This window comes from Oryctolagus cuniculus, chromosome 4 (assembly GCF_051225735.1).
Source record: "Oryctolagus cuniculus isolate XC-2025 breed Fujian yellow rabbit chromosome 4, ASM5122573v1, whole genome shotgun sequence".
NCBI classification, from domain to species: domain Eukaryota; kingdom Metazoa; phylum Chordata; class Mammalia; order Lagomorpha; family Leporidae; genus Oryctolagus; species Oryctolagus cuniculus.
The window spans coordinates 141,339,496-141,355,961 of NC_142870.1; the positions used below are offsets into that span (position 1 = coordinate 141,339,496).

Consider the following 16,466-nt stretch of genomic DNA (forward strand, 5'->3'; position numbering starts at 1 on the left):
CCAGACTCCTGCCTCCACTTGATCATACAGCAAGGGAAGATGTCAAAGTCCCAGCAGGTGCAGCAAGTTAGCCCCATGCTCTCCTGGGGATTCTGGGGACATTCCTGCCTGCCCTGCTGCCCCCTTCTCCGACCCTGACAGGCACCTGGCAGGTCTGGGTGCAGGTGCCTCCTCCTCTGGGAAGCCTTTCTTTTCCCTGGGCACCTCCCCTGGCCAGCAGAGCATGGTCAGGCAGCCCTGTGCTCTGCTCTACCAGCCCCTGGCTTGCCTGGCCACTGTGCTCACTGCCTGCACCACACTCACCTGCTCACTTGCCTGTCCTGGCCCCACCACACCCATTCATGGTCCCCAGGGTCTCACCGCTGGCCTGGCACAGGGTTGGCCCTGGGGCAGAATTTTGGGTTGAGTGGAAGCTTTGAGGGCTTCGAAGGTGGGCCTGGCCTTGACTTAGTTGGGCCAGACCTGTGTGGTTCAGGTGGCTCCTGAGTTGGCTGATTACAAGTCACACTCCACTCCACTGTGTGAATCCAGGGCTCCTGGGCAGACTACAGCCAACTCGTTACGTCCACACTGTCCTTCCACCTCCCAAGGTGATGGAAGTGTGGGGGAGATGGGGGCACTGTTTTGCCCGTTTCAGAGATGAGAACAACGGTGGCAAGGAGAGGAGGGCGGCAGGCTGGGGCTGCAGGCCCCATGAGCGCCTGAGTCTGCATGGGAGCCGAGGGTGACAGCGGTGACCTTGGGGGTGCAGAGAGCAGGGACGAAGCCCCTCTGGGCCTCTGACACTTGAGTTCACCACACAGGGATCAGCCGGAGGCCACCAGGCAAGTAGAGGGCATGGACAGCCTGGCCCGACTCCTACATCCACCTTGGGGTGGCTTCTGTTCGGTCTGGTCCTCAGTTATCCCTCCCTGTGAGCAGTGATTGGGCAGGCTGCTACCTGCCGCCTAGGCACAGCCCTGTCTCATTTCAGCCTTGGGGAGGACTGCTTTGATGAGCTCCCAGGGCAGATGCCACACCTGAGGGTCCAGAGAGGGGAAGTGACCTGTCCACTGCCCCTGAGGGGGGCTGTGGTGGCGCCTGGGCTTTCTGACTTCACAGCATAGCACCCTGAAGCCACACTCTGCTGCCAACCTGTAGGGAGGTATCCCATCTTCCCACAGTGGAAGAGCCAGTGGGCTGACTGGGGTGGGGGGGCCGGGCCAGCTCCAGGCCTGCCTGCCCCCTCCCAGCATCTACGTGTTCCTGGGCAAGCCTGTCCTCCTCTTTGTGGCCTCAGAAGGCTGAAAGGCAGATGCCAGTGGGGGCCTCCCCGGCCCCCCATCCCACGAGCCCGGGTCCTCGCTCTAGGCTGCCCTGCTGTCCAGTCACATGGTTTCTCTCCCACACAGGGACTCTAACTGCAGCTGCCCCCCTAACTGTGCCCCTCCAAGGGCCTCAAAAGGAAGAGGTGCTCTCTTGCTTCCAGATGCACTGTCAGCCATGGATTTGGGCAGGGCTCTGTGTCTGCAGACACAAGGAACCTGGGTGTGCACCAGTTGTGTCCCCAGGGTCCTGGCCTCTGTCCTCAACTGGAAGGTGGGAAAAATATCAGCTTTTCATGTGGTGGGGGTGAAAAGTACATGAGAGCAGGCCTGCAGCATCCTTGACTAGGACTTGGGGAAGGTGCAGGTCATGCTACTAATTATTACTGCTGCTGCTGGTGGTGGTATGATCACTGGGTTATACTGAGGATTATCTGGGGTGAGTGCATTCTGCCCACACCCCTCCCTGCTTAGGGCTGAGACTGTTGAACCCAGACACACCCCAGGCTCACGGCGCTGCAGGTACAGGCTCAGGCTCAGGGGAGTCAGGCAGAAGTGGGCTTGAGCGCAGGCACTTTTACCCAGCAGCCTGTAAGCACACTTAGACGATACTGAGTAGGTAAATCAGCATCCCGTACTCAACCATTTGTCGCACCTTAATGATTAGCTATGTCAGAAACATCAAAACAGGTTGTTATTCACGGAGGAACGTCCCACGAGGCCTGCAGCCTGGAGTCGCCTGCCCGCCTGGCAGCTCTGAGCAAACACTGAGCAAGCCCTGGGGTCACAAGGCTGCAGGCAGTGGCGCTCAGGGCCCCACCATGGCTGTGCCAACTACTGGGGGGAAGTGCTCCTTTCTGACATGCGCATTAGAACCAAGGGGACTGTGAAGACCTGCTGTCCTCTGCACGCCCCCATGTGTGGTTCTCTGCAAGGAGCCCCATGCAGCTTCATGGAATCCTCTCTGGAAGGCTCCCTGGTCCTGCTTTCACTTGGGAAAGCAGAGGCCACCCGGGAGTGACTGCCCCAGAGTTGCAGAGTGACAGCAGAGCTGCATAGACACCGGGGTTCCCGCCCCTCCCTAGGACTGCGCTGTTTCTACCCCCCTCCTCTGGTCCCAGTCTTGAGGACCTGATGCCCTGGCCACACAACCTCACTCCACTCCCTGGGCTTACAGGTGTTCCTTTGCAAGATAAGGGCCTTAGGGCCTATTTTCCCAGTTTTAATCATAGCATCGTTTATGCAGTGCTTTAAATGTTGCAAACAGCTTCAACCCCAGAACCTCTTTGGGTCTTAAGGACCCTGAGAAAGAGTTTGGCCAAAGACTTTGATGATTCTTCCCTTACAGTTGAGGAAACTAAACTTCAGCCAGAGACAAAGTGTAAGCAAAGCCTCTGGCCACATGGCTGCAGAACTACGGTTGAGTCTCATCCCACGTCCTGCTCCACCTCCACTGGTTTACACTTGGCTCCTACTTCCACCCAGCTGTGACCCCACTGCCTTCCCAGTGGGGGCTCAGAGCATAATGCTTGAGGGATGGAGAATGGGTAAAGAAACCAAAGGAAAGGAGCCGGCACTGTGGCGCAGCAGGTTAACGCCCTGGCCTGAAGCACTGGCATCCCATGTGGGCGCCGGTTTAAGACCTGGCTGCTCTACTTCCGATCCAGCTCTCTGCTATGGCCTGGGAAAGCAGTAGAGGATGGCCCAAGTCCTTGAGCCCCTGCACCCGCTTGGGAAACCCAGAAGAAGCTCCTGGCTTTGGATCAGTGCAGTTCCGGCTGTTGTAGCAATTGGGGAGTGAACCATCAGATGGAGGATCTCTCACTCTCTCTCTGCCACTCCTCTCTTTGTGTAACTCTTTCAAATAAATAAATAAATCTTAAAAAAAGAAACTAAAGGAGGAATGAAGGGGAGGAGAGAGAGGGAAAGGAAGGGATAGAGGATGGGTGGAGATCAAAGGAGAGATCCCTGGGGACAAACTGCAGGGACAGCCATGCCCTGTGCTTACAGACAGGTGGACGGTGAGTGACAGTTCATGACAAATTCCCTTTAAGGAAAAAGTGGAGTCTTCTTGCTCTTGCACGAGGAACTACCCTTGGCCCTGGGCACCCAAGTCCTAGGCCCACCTCATGCTTCTCCAGCCAATCAGGCAACCAACGAAAACTTCAGCTCCAGACGAACAGCCTCTGAGAGACGGACAGTCCACAAGGGTGGGCTCAACTGGGAATGAGTTGTGATTTCGAGGAGACAGTTTGCTACAGCAGGCTTCCTCAAGCGGTGGGTGGGCAGAGAGAGGAGAGAGCACTGACACGTGGCCAGGTCCTGAGTGCCACGTGACTGTTGTTTCAGTGGACTGTGGCTACCCTTTCTAGATAAGTCTTGTCATTTGGCAAGGAAACCAGGGGCTGGTGTTGTGGTGCAGTGGGTTGAGCTGTGGCTTGCTACACTGGCATCCCATAATGGAGTGCTGGTTTGCACTCCAGCTCTCTGCTAATGTGCCTGGGGAAAGCAATGGAAGATGGGCCAAGTGCACCCATGTGACCAGGATGGAGCTCCTGGCTCCTGGCTTTGCCCTGGTTATTGCTGGCATTTGGGGAGTGAGTCAGCAGAGGGAAGATCTCTCTCTCTCTCTGCCACTCTGTGTTTCAGATAGATAGATCGATCGATCTTCACAAAATAGATGGCATGAGGACACTCAGATCCTGCCTCCCTTCTACGCTGCCCCTGTGCAGATTCCCAGCCTCCTTTCCTATCTCCTGCTTGGCTCTGACCAGCAATGCCCTCTGGGGTGGACAGATAGAAGTCCAATTCCACGTGGGCCACTTATCAGTTGTGAGTCGGGGGCCCTCACTCAATCTCTCTCATCCCTGTAGAGCAGGCTCCCAGCCTCTGTGCCATGAATGGCTCCTTGGCCTTCAAGGCTCCTGGCCCTGCATCTCAACGTATCCATCTGATGTCCCGTTCTTTCCAGCTGTGCAAGGTCATCTCGGAAACTACTTCCTGCTGCAGTGTCAATAGGCAGCAAGAACTTCCCGCAGGGCTCAGAACGCCTTTTCTAGCAGAGCCTGGGTGGTAAACATCAGACCCTCGGGGCTGATGGTCTCCATGCAGTCTCAGCTCTGCTGTTGTAGGGCTGCTGTAGGCTGTGGAGAAATGAATGAGCGTGGCTGTGTTCCAATAAAACCTTATTGATGGGCACTGCAGCCTATTTTTCCTATGGTTTGCATACGCTATAAAATACTTTTCTTCCCTTTTGCAACCATTTAAAATGTTAAAAAGTATTTTTAAACTCACAGTGATAGGTGGTGGACCTGGTTTGCCTGCAGGTTGCGCTTTGGTGACTGCTCACTTAACACAAGACTTGTGCGAGAGCTATCTATCTGCCGTTTAAGGGGGGTTGGCTGCTAGATTCCAAGGCTGGCACTGACACGGTGGGATCTCAGACACCCGGCAGCACCGAGAAGGCAGAACTGAGACCACGGAGCCCTGCTCTCCTCCCTCTGTCTGGCAGTGCCTTGGGCAACAGCCTGCTGTGGGGTGACATCGTCACCTGATGGAATCTGAGCCCTGCATGACTGTTTTGCTAAGCAAACCCGAGCTCCTTCCTGGGCTGGTTCCCCTACGATTGGAAATCAATGCCTTTCACAGAATAAGACCTAAGTCAGCTGTTCAGTGTACCTGATCGATAATTGATCTGACTTTTGGAAGGGGCATGGTGAAGTCAGTTGACCTCTGGGGCCTGAGCCTTTTGCTCCTTTTGCAGAGTGGTGGCAGGTGGGCGGCCACAGCAGGGATGGGGACATGCACTTGACCATCCTTAGCAGGAACCTCTTCTACCCCACACGCCTGACTGCCAACTTTGTCCTCTCGCCTGTAACTCTCACAAGATTTGCCTGCAACTCTAACCTCCTTTGTGGCCCAGTACTTTAATTTTGGAATAAATCATATAGGTCTAAAGATCCTTTGCATGATGTGGTCCACTTACAAGTGCACTTAGGAATACCCTCCCTTTCCCCTGGCCTTTCTGTCCCCAGTCACTGCAACCAGCTGCCCTACAGGTGATTGGCTGTGCAGCCCTCCTTCCCTAAGACCCTCCCTCATTGCACTAGGCATGGAGTTCTCTGGGGCTCCCCCCTGCCCTCAGGATAACACAGGAGGTCTGCCCCTCCATCATGCGGTCCCTCTCCACCAGCCCAGTCTCTCCCTGCCACCCCCTCCCCTACCCCACCAGCACCTGGCCACATCAGGCTCCCTCCCACCTTCCTAACACCAGTTTCCCATTCTAGATCACGTTTCTTCCAACACACTGAAGCCTGCTATATTTCTAGATTTGGTCCAAGGGCATCTGTCCCAAGATTGCTGCCTCATGCATGTTAAGGGGTGGCTTTGTGTCACCACAATTCCCTCTACCATAGCTTTTGCTCTTGGCATTGCTACATGTATCTCCATACCCACAACCTTTAGCCTGCACTGGGCCTTTAGCAAAAGGGAGCAGTCGCTCCAAGAATCTTTCCCACCGTGTGAGGGCATGTCAGCTTCAGTTGTCTCTTACAATGCAAATAACTCCGGGAGCAGTAATCTCAAGCAACAGCTTTCATCCTGCTGTCTTCCCAACACAGAAGTGTTTGGCACACTGCAAGAATCGAGTAAGTAATTCTGTGTGACCTTCTCACTCAACATGGAGCTTGTGGCCCAGGGGCACCCAGGTCCAGCCCAGACCTCTTGGAATCTGCATTTTACCCAAGTCCCTGGGGGACTCCGTGCACATTCAAGGGTGAGAGGCACCCTCTAGAGCACCTGGCCCTGCCTTCTGGCCAGAGGCCCAGCTGGAGGGAATGTGAGAGACAACTGGATGCACCTGGAGAATTACTCCAAGACCAGGGAGGAAATGGTTCAGTTATGTGGCTGCATTTCCCTTTTGAGCTCTTTGAAGTAGGACACACCTTATTGGGAAGGTAAAAGGAACAGCAGGTGGCTGGGCCCACTGGGGAAACTCCCTGCTATTGCGTGACCTGCTACAGGGCCAGGTGTCTTAGCTGCCCAGCAGTCACGCTCAGGGGTGATGCAAGTATGTGGAAGTGGGGGCCTCTGGGGGGTGCAAGTCTCAGATCCAGAATGGCTGCATGGCCTGGGAAGCAATGGGCAAGGGTCACCAGGCTGTCTGCAGAGGGCAGTGACGTTGGTGAAGGGACAGTGAAGTTCTGGACTTCAGGTCTGGACCGGAAGGAACAGGCAATGAATGTAAAGTCAGACTTGCAATACTCAGAGGGAAAATGGACCAGCAAGCGTTGTGGCAATGTTTTCAGCTGGAAACAAAGCAAGAGATGCCCCAAGGGATTACAAAGTACAAACAATAAAGCAAAGCATAAACAAGGGTGCGTATCTCCCAGTAACACAACATGAAAGAAAAACTAAACAAAGATCCCCTATATCAAAACTACATTACGAATGATCCTCCAGGGGACAGGTCAGGCCCACCTAGGGTGGGGTCAATGGGGCCCCACGGCTCAGTTCCATCTCCAGCTGCTATTGCCACCATCAATTTGGCCTCCCAGGCACACTAGCCTCCCATGAGCCAACGCAGCTCCTCTTAGCCCTCACAGCACACAGGGGTCCAAGCCTAGAAAATTCTGTCAAATTGGCCAGAGGGCATCAAACCCTAAGAAGACTGCAATCCAGAGGCACGGCATGGGAGGCAGGAGAGGAGCTCTGGCCAGTGAGTGGCCTGATGCAGATGCACCTCTTTCTGGTGCCCGGGGTGATCTTTCATCTCTGTGCACTGGAGACACCTGTAAGCCCACCGTGAGTTCTCTAAGCTTGTGCTGTGACTCTCCCTTCAACTCACACAAGCCTGGTTTGTTTTGAAGCACGTCTTCCTCCCCAGCCAAGGGACAATGGGAATGCTCCCTCCTGCTCCCTGCAGAACTACAAGCTCAGAACACAGCAGAGAAAGCAAAAGTCGTACAGAAGCCAGACACACGAGCCTAGCATCCTGGATGCCATACAGGAGCCAGACACATGTCCTGGATGCCAAGCCTCCGTTCGTCCCCTTGCTGTCACCTGAACCCCTGACAAGCCCCACTCTGCCCACTGGGGAGTGATGCTAGTGAGCAAGATTTTCTTTGATGCTTTGGTGGCACAGGGAAGTTCAGTGGCAGTGGCTGCCAGAAGCGTGGTCCTGTCCTCAGGTAGCCCATATCCATCTGGGAAGACAAGCCCAATCCAGGTGAAAAAGACAGAAACTGGGAAACCACAGTCACAGCACAAAGTGTCTTGGCCACCTGAAAGGCAGGTGGCAGCAGAGCCTGGGACTATGAGGTCTGCCTGTGCACAGCTGGGCAAGGCCAGAAACATGCTGGGGTAGCCAAGCTCCTGAACATGGAAGGGGTTACTGGGTAGCAATGGCAGCATCACTGGAGTTTGGGAGCAGGTCATTTAGGGATCCTGGGAAGGCAGGGGAGGCTCTGGCCATGAGAAAGAGCTTTGTTCAGAGACAGCTTCTGGGAGAAGCTGGCTGCAGCGGGACTGGGCGCCGTGCTGATGGAGAGTGCCAGGGGAGGCTGCGGCTCCTGAACATGATGGATTGCTTTCGCTGTACTGCCATCCCCTCCTGCCTGGACGGAAATGACTTAGAACAGGTACAAGAGGTCAAGCTGCTAAAACTGCGTTTTCTTGGTGCCTTGCATTGCTTGTGAGATGTCAGCTAAGGCCTTGCATTTTAGAAACTCCTTAAGCCAGAGGCTGGATGTTGGGCCTCTCCCCCTGCCTGTGTGTGCTGGGTGGCAATGAGCATGATGACCTTCAGAAAATGCGAAATGCATCAGCTAGACTCAGCACCCTGAGACACAGTGAAGGGCCTCACCGAAATTTCTCAGCAATAGGGATAAACTCTATGGATCACAGACGTCATGAGATTTGGAGAAGGGAGCACTGGACCAACCAGGCACATGATGTTAGACAAGCTAAGCTGCTTCTGACATTCTTGGCTGTAACATGAGGATAATGCATTGTAAGAGTTGTGGGAATAAATAAGCCATTCTGTTTCTTGCAGCAAAGTGACCGTGCTTTGAAAGTTCCCTTGGTTGTGATGATGTGGGAGTAAGCCCACAACCTTCCATCCAATGGGCTGAGCCACCTTCACACATGGAACTGATAAACACCAGCCCACCTTGCCAGCCAGGCTTGCACACTGGCTTCACGTCCACCTGCACCAGCGTGTCCTGTGCAGCAGGTTTCTGTCCACAGTCGTAGGCGGTCACCAGGATCTCATACTGGTGTTGCTTGTCGTAGCTCAGCTTCTCGGTGTTCCTGATGTTGCCTGAGGAACAGGAACATGCACAATCATTTCAGGTCAGGTGAACCACACGGGACTTCTTCAAAATCCCCTTTCCACCCCAGCAACCTTCACAAGAATGCAATCGCTCTCATTGTGGAGACAAGGGCACAGGTGGGAGCAAGGCTTCCACCTGCTTGGGCTCTGCTGTGCCACGGGCTTGCTAGGGAATTCTCAGCACACCCAGGAATCCCACAGGCTTGTGTTTTAACTAACGGGTTGCCAGCAACCTCCATCCTAAAGTGCACCCCTGTGGCTGCATGTCCCCGACGGAGGGAACCGGGAACTCATCTTTCTGGGAAAAAGATGGAATTCAGAGAAAGTCCTGACACATTTTTTAGCATCTGGGCTTGTTGCCAGACATGTTCACTGCCTCTTCTCACATTATTTTGCTACCAAATACGAAGCAAAATCAATAAGAAAACACGCAAGCTCCTTTCTGAAAGCGACTCAGAATAACGAATTCCTTGCCCTGAAGAAGGAGATATTTTTCCTCCCCAAGTGAGACCAAATGTCTTCTTTTTTTTCTGGGCTGTTATGTGTTTTTCTTCTTGTAAGTTTTATCCTATGAATCAGAAATAAACATGGGATGATTAATGAGAAAAATTTAAATGACTTTTTGCTGAAATAAAATTTTGGTTCCAAATAAGTAATAAAGATACAAAGTTCATCAAACACTTTTATGTTTTTAATTCCAAGAGATTAAAGCCTTCCTTTGCTGAGAATAATTTCATTCCTGCTTTTCTTTTCTGCTTTTTTGACAGCGGAAATTGACGGTAAATTAAAATTCAGATGATAGCATCTTTTGCCAGAAGTGATATCAAGAAAATGGAAATTAAACAAATAGACAAATATGGAATGACTGACCTTGGTGTATGTTTATATTCCAAGAAACTAAAGAAGATTACCTGAGTGGATGTATATTGTTTATATGAAACAATAGGAATGAAGACAAGAAAGTGTGGAAAACTAGAAAAGTCAAATAATACTTGAGAGATGGAAAAAGTTGACCCATCAATCAGCCAATACAGTGAAACAGTGCTCAGCCTGAGGCCATGAGCAGGTGCATATGGGAGTACACAGGGCTTTGCAGGTGTTCCTCCATATGGGGTCAGGGAGGTTGGTTCCAGGATCTACCTAGATGCCAAAATCCAACACTATTGAAATCCCTTATAGAACATGGCATAGTGTTTGCATCTATTGATGCAATCCTGCGTATGTTAAATCATCTCCAGGTTACTTACTACATTTATTGCAATGTTAATGCTATTTTATAAAGTTTTTCTTATACTGTACTGTTTACAGAATAATGTTCAGGGCAGATTTACTTTTTCCTCAAATATTTTCCTTTTTAGTTAAAGATTTACTTTTTGGAAAGGCCGAGTGACAGAGGGAGAGATGGATGATATATAGAGATATTTTCCATCCCTGGTTCACTCCCAAAATGGCCACAACTGCTAAAGATGAGCCAGGAGCTTCATCCTGGTCTTCCATGTGAGCCCTCATTCAGTGCCTTTTCAGGTGTATTAACAAAAGCTGTATCGTAATGAAACAGGCTGGCCTTGAGCCGGCCCTCGGATATGGGACACTGGCATTGCATGTGGTGGCTTAATCTACTGTGTCATAGCTGGAGCCCCTCAAATATTTCCCATGCATGGTTGGCTCAGCCTGCAGTTGTGGAACCGGTAGACATGGACGGCTGACTGTTTCAGTCAATGTGAGGTGTGGCGGAAATGAAGACTGGGTGATGGCAAGGAGGGAATATGATGCTGCCCAGGACACTGGACCAAGAACCAGGACACTTTATTCTGCTCTCTGCTCTGGAGTGCCCTAAAAATGCAACTGTGCCCATCTACTGCAGGCAGAGTCCAGTTGTTTGACAAAGCCAGTCCCAAATCTGGCTGAATGAAAGTGGATTTGATGTGTTTCTGGCTTTGTGGCTGATGTTCAAATCCCTTTCACTTTCCTGGAAATATTTGTTTCAGCCTCACGTCTGAGGGCCTGCTCAGGCCTGGAATGTCCAGTCGTGGGTTGGTATGGCTCCCGTGGCTTCTGTTAACACACTTGTTTGTGGCTATGGTCAGCACAAGGAGGAATGGCGTACAACCCTGAGAACCATGTTTCTGTAACAACAAATTGAATTTTTGAACAAAAAGTTTGAGCTTTCTCTTTCTTTAAAGTTAAATGGCTCTCAATGGATCCACTTCCTAAAAGAGGAAGGCTCAGGGTTTACAATCCGTGTGACATTAAACGGAGCAAACACTATTGATTGTGGTGGAAAAATAAACACACAAGCTGAATCCTTGGCTCCATTTGTTACAGCTCCACTTCCGTAACAAGCCCTAATGAAACTGTCTAAGAAACTAATTTCCCTTCTCCACCACCTCCAACTGCATGCATGTGAAAATGGGTTTCAAAGATTGACTTTGTGGTCAGGGGAAAATATAATATTGTGATCAATTGTTGTGTGGAGGAGGATCATCTTTGGCTAAGAATCAATTCCAAAATTTTTGAAAGCTCAGGAAAAGTCATCCATTTTGCTGCTATTACAGTTGTGTGTTTTTAGAAAAGATTTATTTATTTGAAAGTCAGAATTATCGGGCAGGGGGTGGTGGTAGCCAGGGTTGAGCCAGATGGTAGCCAGGAGTGAGAGGCTTCTCCCATATGGGTGCAGGGGCCTGAGTACTTGGGTCATCTTCTGCTGCTTTCCCAGGCACATTAGCAGGGAGCTGAATTGGAAGTGGAGCGCTCACAGAGATGCCAGCATCCCAGCCAGTGGCTTTACCTGCTACGCCGCAGCACTGGCCTCTAAATTGTGTGTTTTTCCTACCACATTTGAATGATTTTTCCTACTAGTGCTTTCTCAGAAGACCTGAGCCTACAGTTAACCCTCCCATCTCCTGCTCCCTCTCCCATTCCATTCACATCAAGATTCATTTTCAATTAGCTTTATATACAGAAGATCAATTTAGCATATATTAAGTAAAGATTTCAACAGTTTGCACCCACACAGAACATAAAGTGTAAAATACTGTTTGAGTACTAGTTATAGCATAAATTCATATTGAACAACACATTAAGGACAGAGATCCTTCATGAGGAGTAAGTGCACAGTGATTCCTGTTGTTGACTTAACAAATTGACACTCTTATTTATGGCATCAGTAATTTCCCTAGGCTCTGGTCATGAGTTGCCAAGGCTATGGAAGCCTTTTGAGTTCGCTGACTTCAATCTTATTTAGACAAGGTCATAGTTAAAGTAGAAGTTCATTCTTCCCTTCAGAGAAAGGTACCTCCTTCTTTGATGGCCCCATTCTTTCCACTGATATCTCACTCACAGAGATCTTTCATTTAGGTTTTTTTTTTTTTTTTTTTTTTTTTTTTTGCCAGAGTGTCTTGGCTTTCCATGCCTAAAATACTCTCATGGGCTCTTCAGCCAGATCCGAATGCCTTCAGGGCTGATTCTGAGGCCAGAGTGCTGTTTAGGACATCTGCCATTCTATGAGTCTGTTGTGTATCCCATTTCCCATCATGGATCGTTCTATCCCTTTTTGATTCTATCAGTTAGTGTTAGTAGACACTAGTCTTGTTTATGTGATCCCTTTGACTCTTAGACCTATCAGTGTGATCAATTGTGAACTGAAATTGATCACTTGGACTAGTGAGATGGCATTGGCACATGCCACCTTGATGGGATTGAATTGGAATCCCCTGGCACATTTCTAACTCTACCATTTGGGGCAAGTCAGCTTGAGCATGTCCCAAATTATACATCTCCTCCCTCTCTTATATTTAACAGAGATCACTTTTCAGTTAAATTTAAACACCTAAGAATAATTGTGTGTTAATTACAGAGTTCAACCAATAGTATTAATTAGAACAAAAAAAATACTAAAAGGGATAATGTATTAAGTTGTACATCAACAGTCAGGACAAGAGCTGATCAAGTCACCGTTTCTCAAAGTGTCCATTTCACTTCAACAGGTTTCCTTTTTGGTGTTCAGTCAGTTGTCACCCGTCAGGGAGAACATATGATATTTGTCCCTCTGGGACTGGCTTATTTCACTCAGCATGATTTGTTCCAGATTCATCCATTTTGTTGAAAATGACCAGATTTCATTGTTTTTTTTTCTGCTGTATAGTATTCTATAGAGTACACGTCCCATAATTTCTTTATCCAGTCTACTGTTGATGGGCATTTGGGTTGGTTCCAGGTCTTAGCTATTGTGAATTGAGCTGCAATAAATAAACATTAAGGTGCAGACAGCTTTTTTGTTTGCCAATTTAATTTTCTTTGAGTAAAGTCCAAGGAGTGGGATGGCTGGGTTGTATGGTAGGGTTATATTCAGGTTTCTGAGGAATCTCCAGACTGACTTCCATACTGGCTTTACCAGTTTGCGTTCCCACCAACAGTAGGTTAGTGTCCATTTTTCCCCACATCCTCATCAGCATCTGTTGTTGGTAGATTTCTGAATGTGAGCCATTCTAACCGGGGTGAGGTCAAACTTCATTGTGGTTTTGATTTGCATTTCCCTGATTGGTAGTGATCCTGAACATTTTTTCATGTGTCTGTTGGCCATTTGGGTGTCCTCTTTTGAAAAATGTCTATTTAGGTCCTTGGCCTATCTCTTGAGTGGATTGTTTGTTCTGTTGTTTTGGAGTTTCTTGATCTCTTTGTAGATTCTGGTTATTAACCCTTTATCTGTTGCACTGGATTTCCACGTGCAGAAGCATGAAGCAAGACCCCTACCTTTCACCTTACACAAAAATCCACTCAACATGGATTAAAGACCTAAATCCATGACCCGACACCATCAAATTATTAGAGAACATTGGAGAAACCCTGCAAGATATAGGTACCGGCAAAGACTTCTTGGAAAAGACCCCGGAAGCACAGGCAGTCAAAGCCAAATTTAACATTTGAGATTGCATCAAATTGAGAAGTTTCTGTACTGCAAAAGAAACAGTCAGAAAAGTGAAGAGGCAAATGACTGAATGGGAAAAAATATTTGCAAACTATGTAGGTGTATTTTTAACTAGTAAGGAACTTTCATATTGTTTTCCATAATGGCTGTACGAATTAACATTTCCTTTTTCCTCTCATCCTCACCAACATTTGTTAACTTTTTACTTTTTGACAATAGCTATCCTAATAGTTGTGAGGTGACATTTCACTGAGGTGTTGATTTGCCTTTCACTCATGATTGACGATACTGAACATCTTTTATGGGTACCTGCCACTTCGATGTCTACTTTGTCTACATGGGATGTCCATGTAGGTCCTTTGCTCATTTTTAAATATGCTTATTTATTTATTAGCTGTAGAGTTATGTGTGTTCCTTATATATTTTGGATAACTGCTTGCATGTATGGTTTACAAACATTGACTCCATTCCATAGGTTGCCTCTGTGTTTGTTGACTGTTTCCTATTTGATTTCATAGAGTCTCATTTGATTATTTTTGCTTTTGCTGCCCTGTGCTTTTTTATGTCAAATCTGAAAGAATTATTGCCAGACCAATGGCAAGGAACTTTCCTCCCATGCTTTCTTCAAGCAGCTTTAGAGTTTCAGGTCTTTAGGTCTTCATTATGTTTTGAATTGATTTTTGTGTCTGGTGTGAGTGAAGAGTCCAATTTCTTTTTCTCTTTCTTTTTTTCTGCTGTGGATACAGTTTTCCCAGGATCGTTTGTTGATGTGTCTACCCTTTCCCCTACTGCGGGTTCTTGTTACCTTTCTTGAAAATTGGCTAACTATTTTTACTGATTCATTTCTGAGTTCTCTAGTCTGTTCCACTAGTCTCTGTGTGTTTTTAAGCCAGTAGCATTCAGCTTTGGTTGCTATGACTTTGTAATATAGTTTTTTTTTAAAAAAAGATTTATTTATTTACTTGAAAGTCGGTTATACATTGAGTGAGAGAGAGAGAGAGAGAGAGATCCTCCATCTGCAGTTTTACTCCCCAGTTGGCCTCAATGGCTGGAGCGTGCCAATCCAAAGCCAGGAGCCAGGATCTAGGAGCTTCTTCTGGGTTTCCCAGGGGCCCAAGGACTTGGGCTGATTTCCACTGCTTTTCCGGGCCATAGCAGAAAGCTGGATCGGAAGTGGAGCAGCCAGGACTTGAACCGGCACCCACATGGGATGCCGGCACTGCAGGCTGCAGCTTTACCCGCTACACGACAGTGCCAGCCCTGTAATATAATTTTAAACCAGAAAGTGTGATGCCCTCAGCTTTGTTCTGTTTGCTCAAGATTGCTTTGTTACTGGGATCTTTGCTGGTTTCACATAACTTCATGATTGTTTTTTTCTGTTACTGTGAACATTGCTGAAGGGATTCAGCTTGATGCAACTGTAGACATTTTGGATGCACCTGCTGTATTGCCCTTCAGGTATTCCTCATGGTCCCCAAGCCTCATGAGGTAAACAAAGCCACTCTCATATGAGGCATGGAATGTCTCTAATGAGTGTTAATATTTATTTAAAAATCCCAAGTACGTCCCAGTTAGCCATGCGATACCCCTGTCTATAGAACACTTTCCCTCCAGCCTCGAGGTACAGAGACCATATGCTCATGCTATCTGAGCTCAAACTCTTGTCCTTATGTCCCCCTGTAAATTACACTTTGTATAAATCTGGATTTGTTTCTTTCTTTAGTCTCCTGGCACTTTTCATCTTTGGTAGTTGGGTCATGTACACCAATAATTTCTTATTGAATTTCTGTCTGGCTAATCTATCCATTGTTAAAAGTAGAGTACTAGGGCCAGCTGGAGGCATAGCAGGTGAAGCTGCTGCCTGCACTGCCAACATCCCATATGGGCACCAGTTCAAGACCCAGCTGCTTCACTTCCAATCCAGCTCTCAGCGGTTGCCTGGGAAAACAGTAGAAGATGGCCCAAGTCCTTGGGTCCCTGTACCCACGTGGGAGACCCAGAGGAAGCTCCTGGCTCCTGGCTCCTGGCTTCGGATCAGTGCAGCTCTGGCCATTACAGCTAATTGGGGAGTGAACCAATGGATAGAAGACCTCTCTCTCTCTCTCTCTCTCTCTCTCTCTCTCTCTGCCTCTCCTTCTCTCTGTGTAACTCTTTCAAAAAATAAATGAATCCTTTAAGAAAAAGGTAGAGTACTGAAGTCACCTGCTAGCACTGCATTTTTGTCTATTCTTGCTTCAGATCTTTCAGTGTTAGCTTTATATATGTAGGTGCTCCAATGTTTAGTGTATGTATTTTTAAAACTATTATATTCTCTTAATGAATTGACTCCTTTTTATTAAATAATTATATTTTTGTCTCCTGTTACATTTGCTACTCAAAATCTATGTTGTCTGACGCAACTATACCTACCCCTGCTCTTTTTTGATTTCCATTTGAAGGAATATATTTTACCATCCCCTCACTTATAGTATATATATGCTCTGAAAGATGAAGCGAATCTTTCAAATACATTTTATAGTTGGATCTTGTCTCAGGACCTACTATTGACATATTACTTGCTTTCTGATTGCTTTGTAGATCCTTTTTTCCTTGCTCCCTCTCATGTAGACTTCCTCTGTGATTTGACAAAATTGCCTATGTGGTATTCTTTCATTATTTCCTATGTATCATTTGACTGTCTACTACAGGTTTTGTTTTGGTTACAATGAGCTTACATAAAATATCTAACAGTTACACCAGCCTAATTTAAGATGAAGATGATTTAAACACATGTATACATTCTGTACTTTTATTCCTCTTTCCATTTATATTTCTGATGTCACAGTTTACACAGAATGCTGGAGGGCACTGTGGGTTAGGATTAGGTATTTTGGTTATAGTCATTTTTAATATTTTTACCTATTTA

General features: G+C 47.9%; 1 protein-coding gene across 1 annotated transcript in view; it reads right to left on the reverse strand.

The window, feature by feature from the left end:
- CLSTN2 (calsyntenin 2) overlaps positions 1-16,466 on the reverse strand; it is a 578,785-nt gene that overhangs the window by 107,721 nt on the left and 454,598 nt on the right. Inside the window, exon 5 of the mRNA XM_002716578.6 lies at positions 8,473-8,622. Coding sequence (XP_002716624.4) covers positions 8,473-8,622 — 150 coding nt within the window. The remainder of the gene's footprint in view (positions 1-8,472; positions 8,623-16,466) is intronic.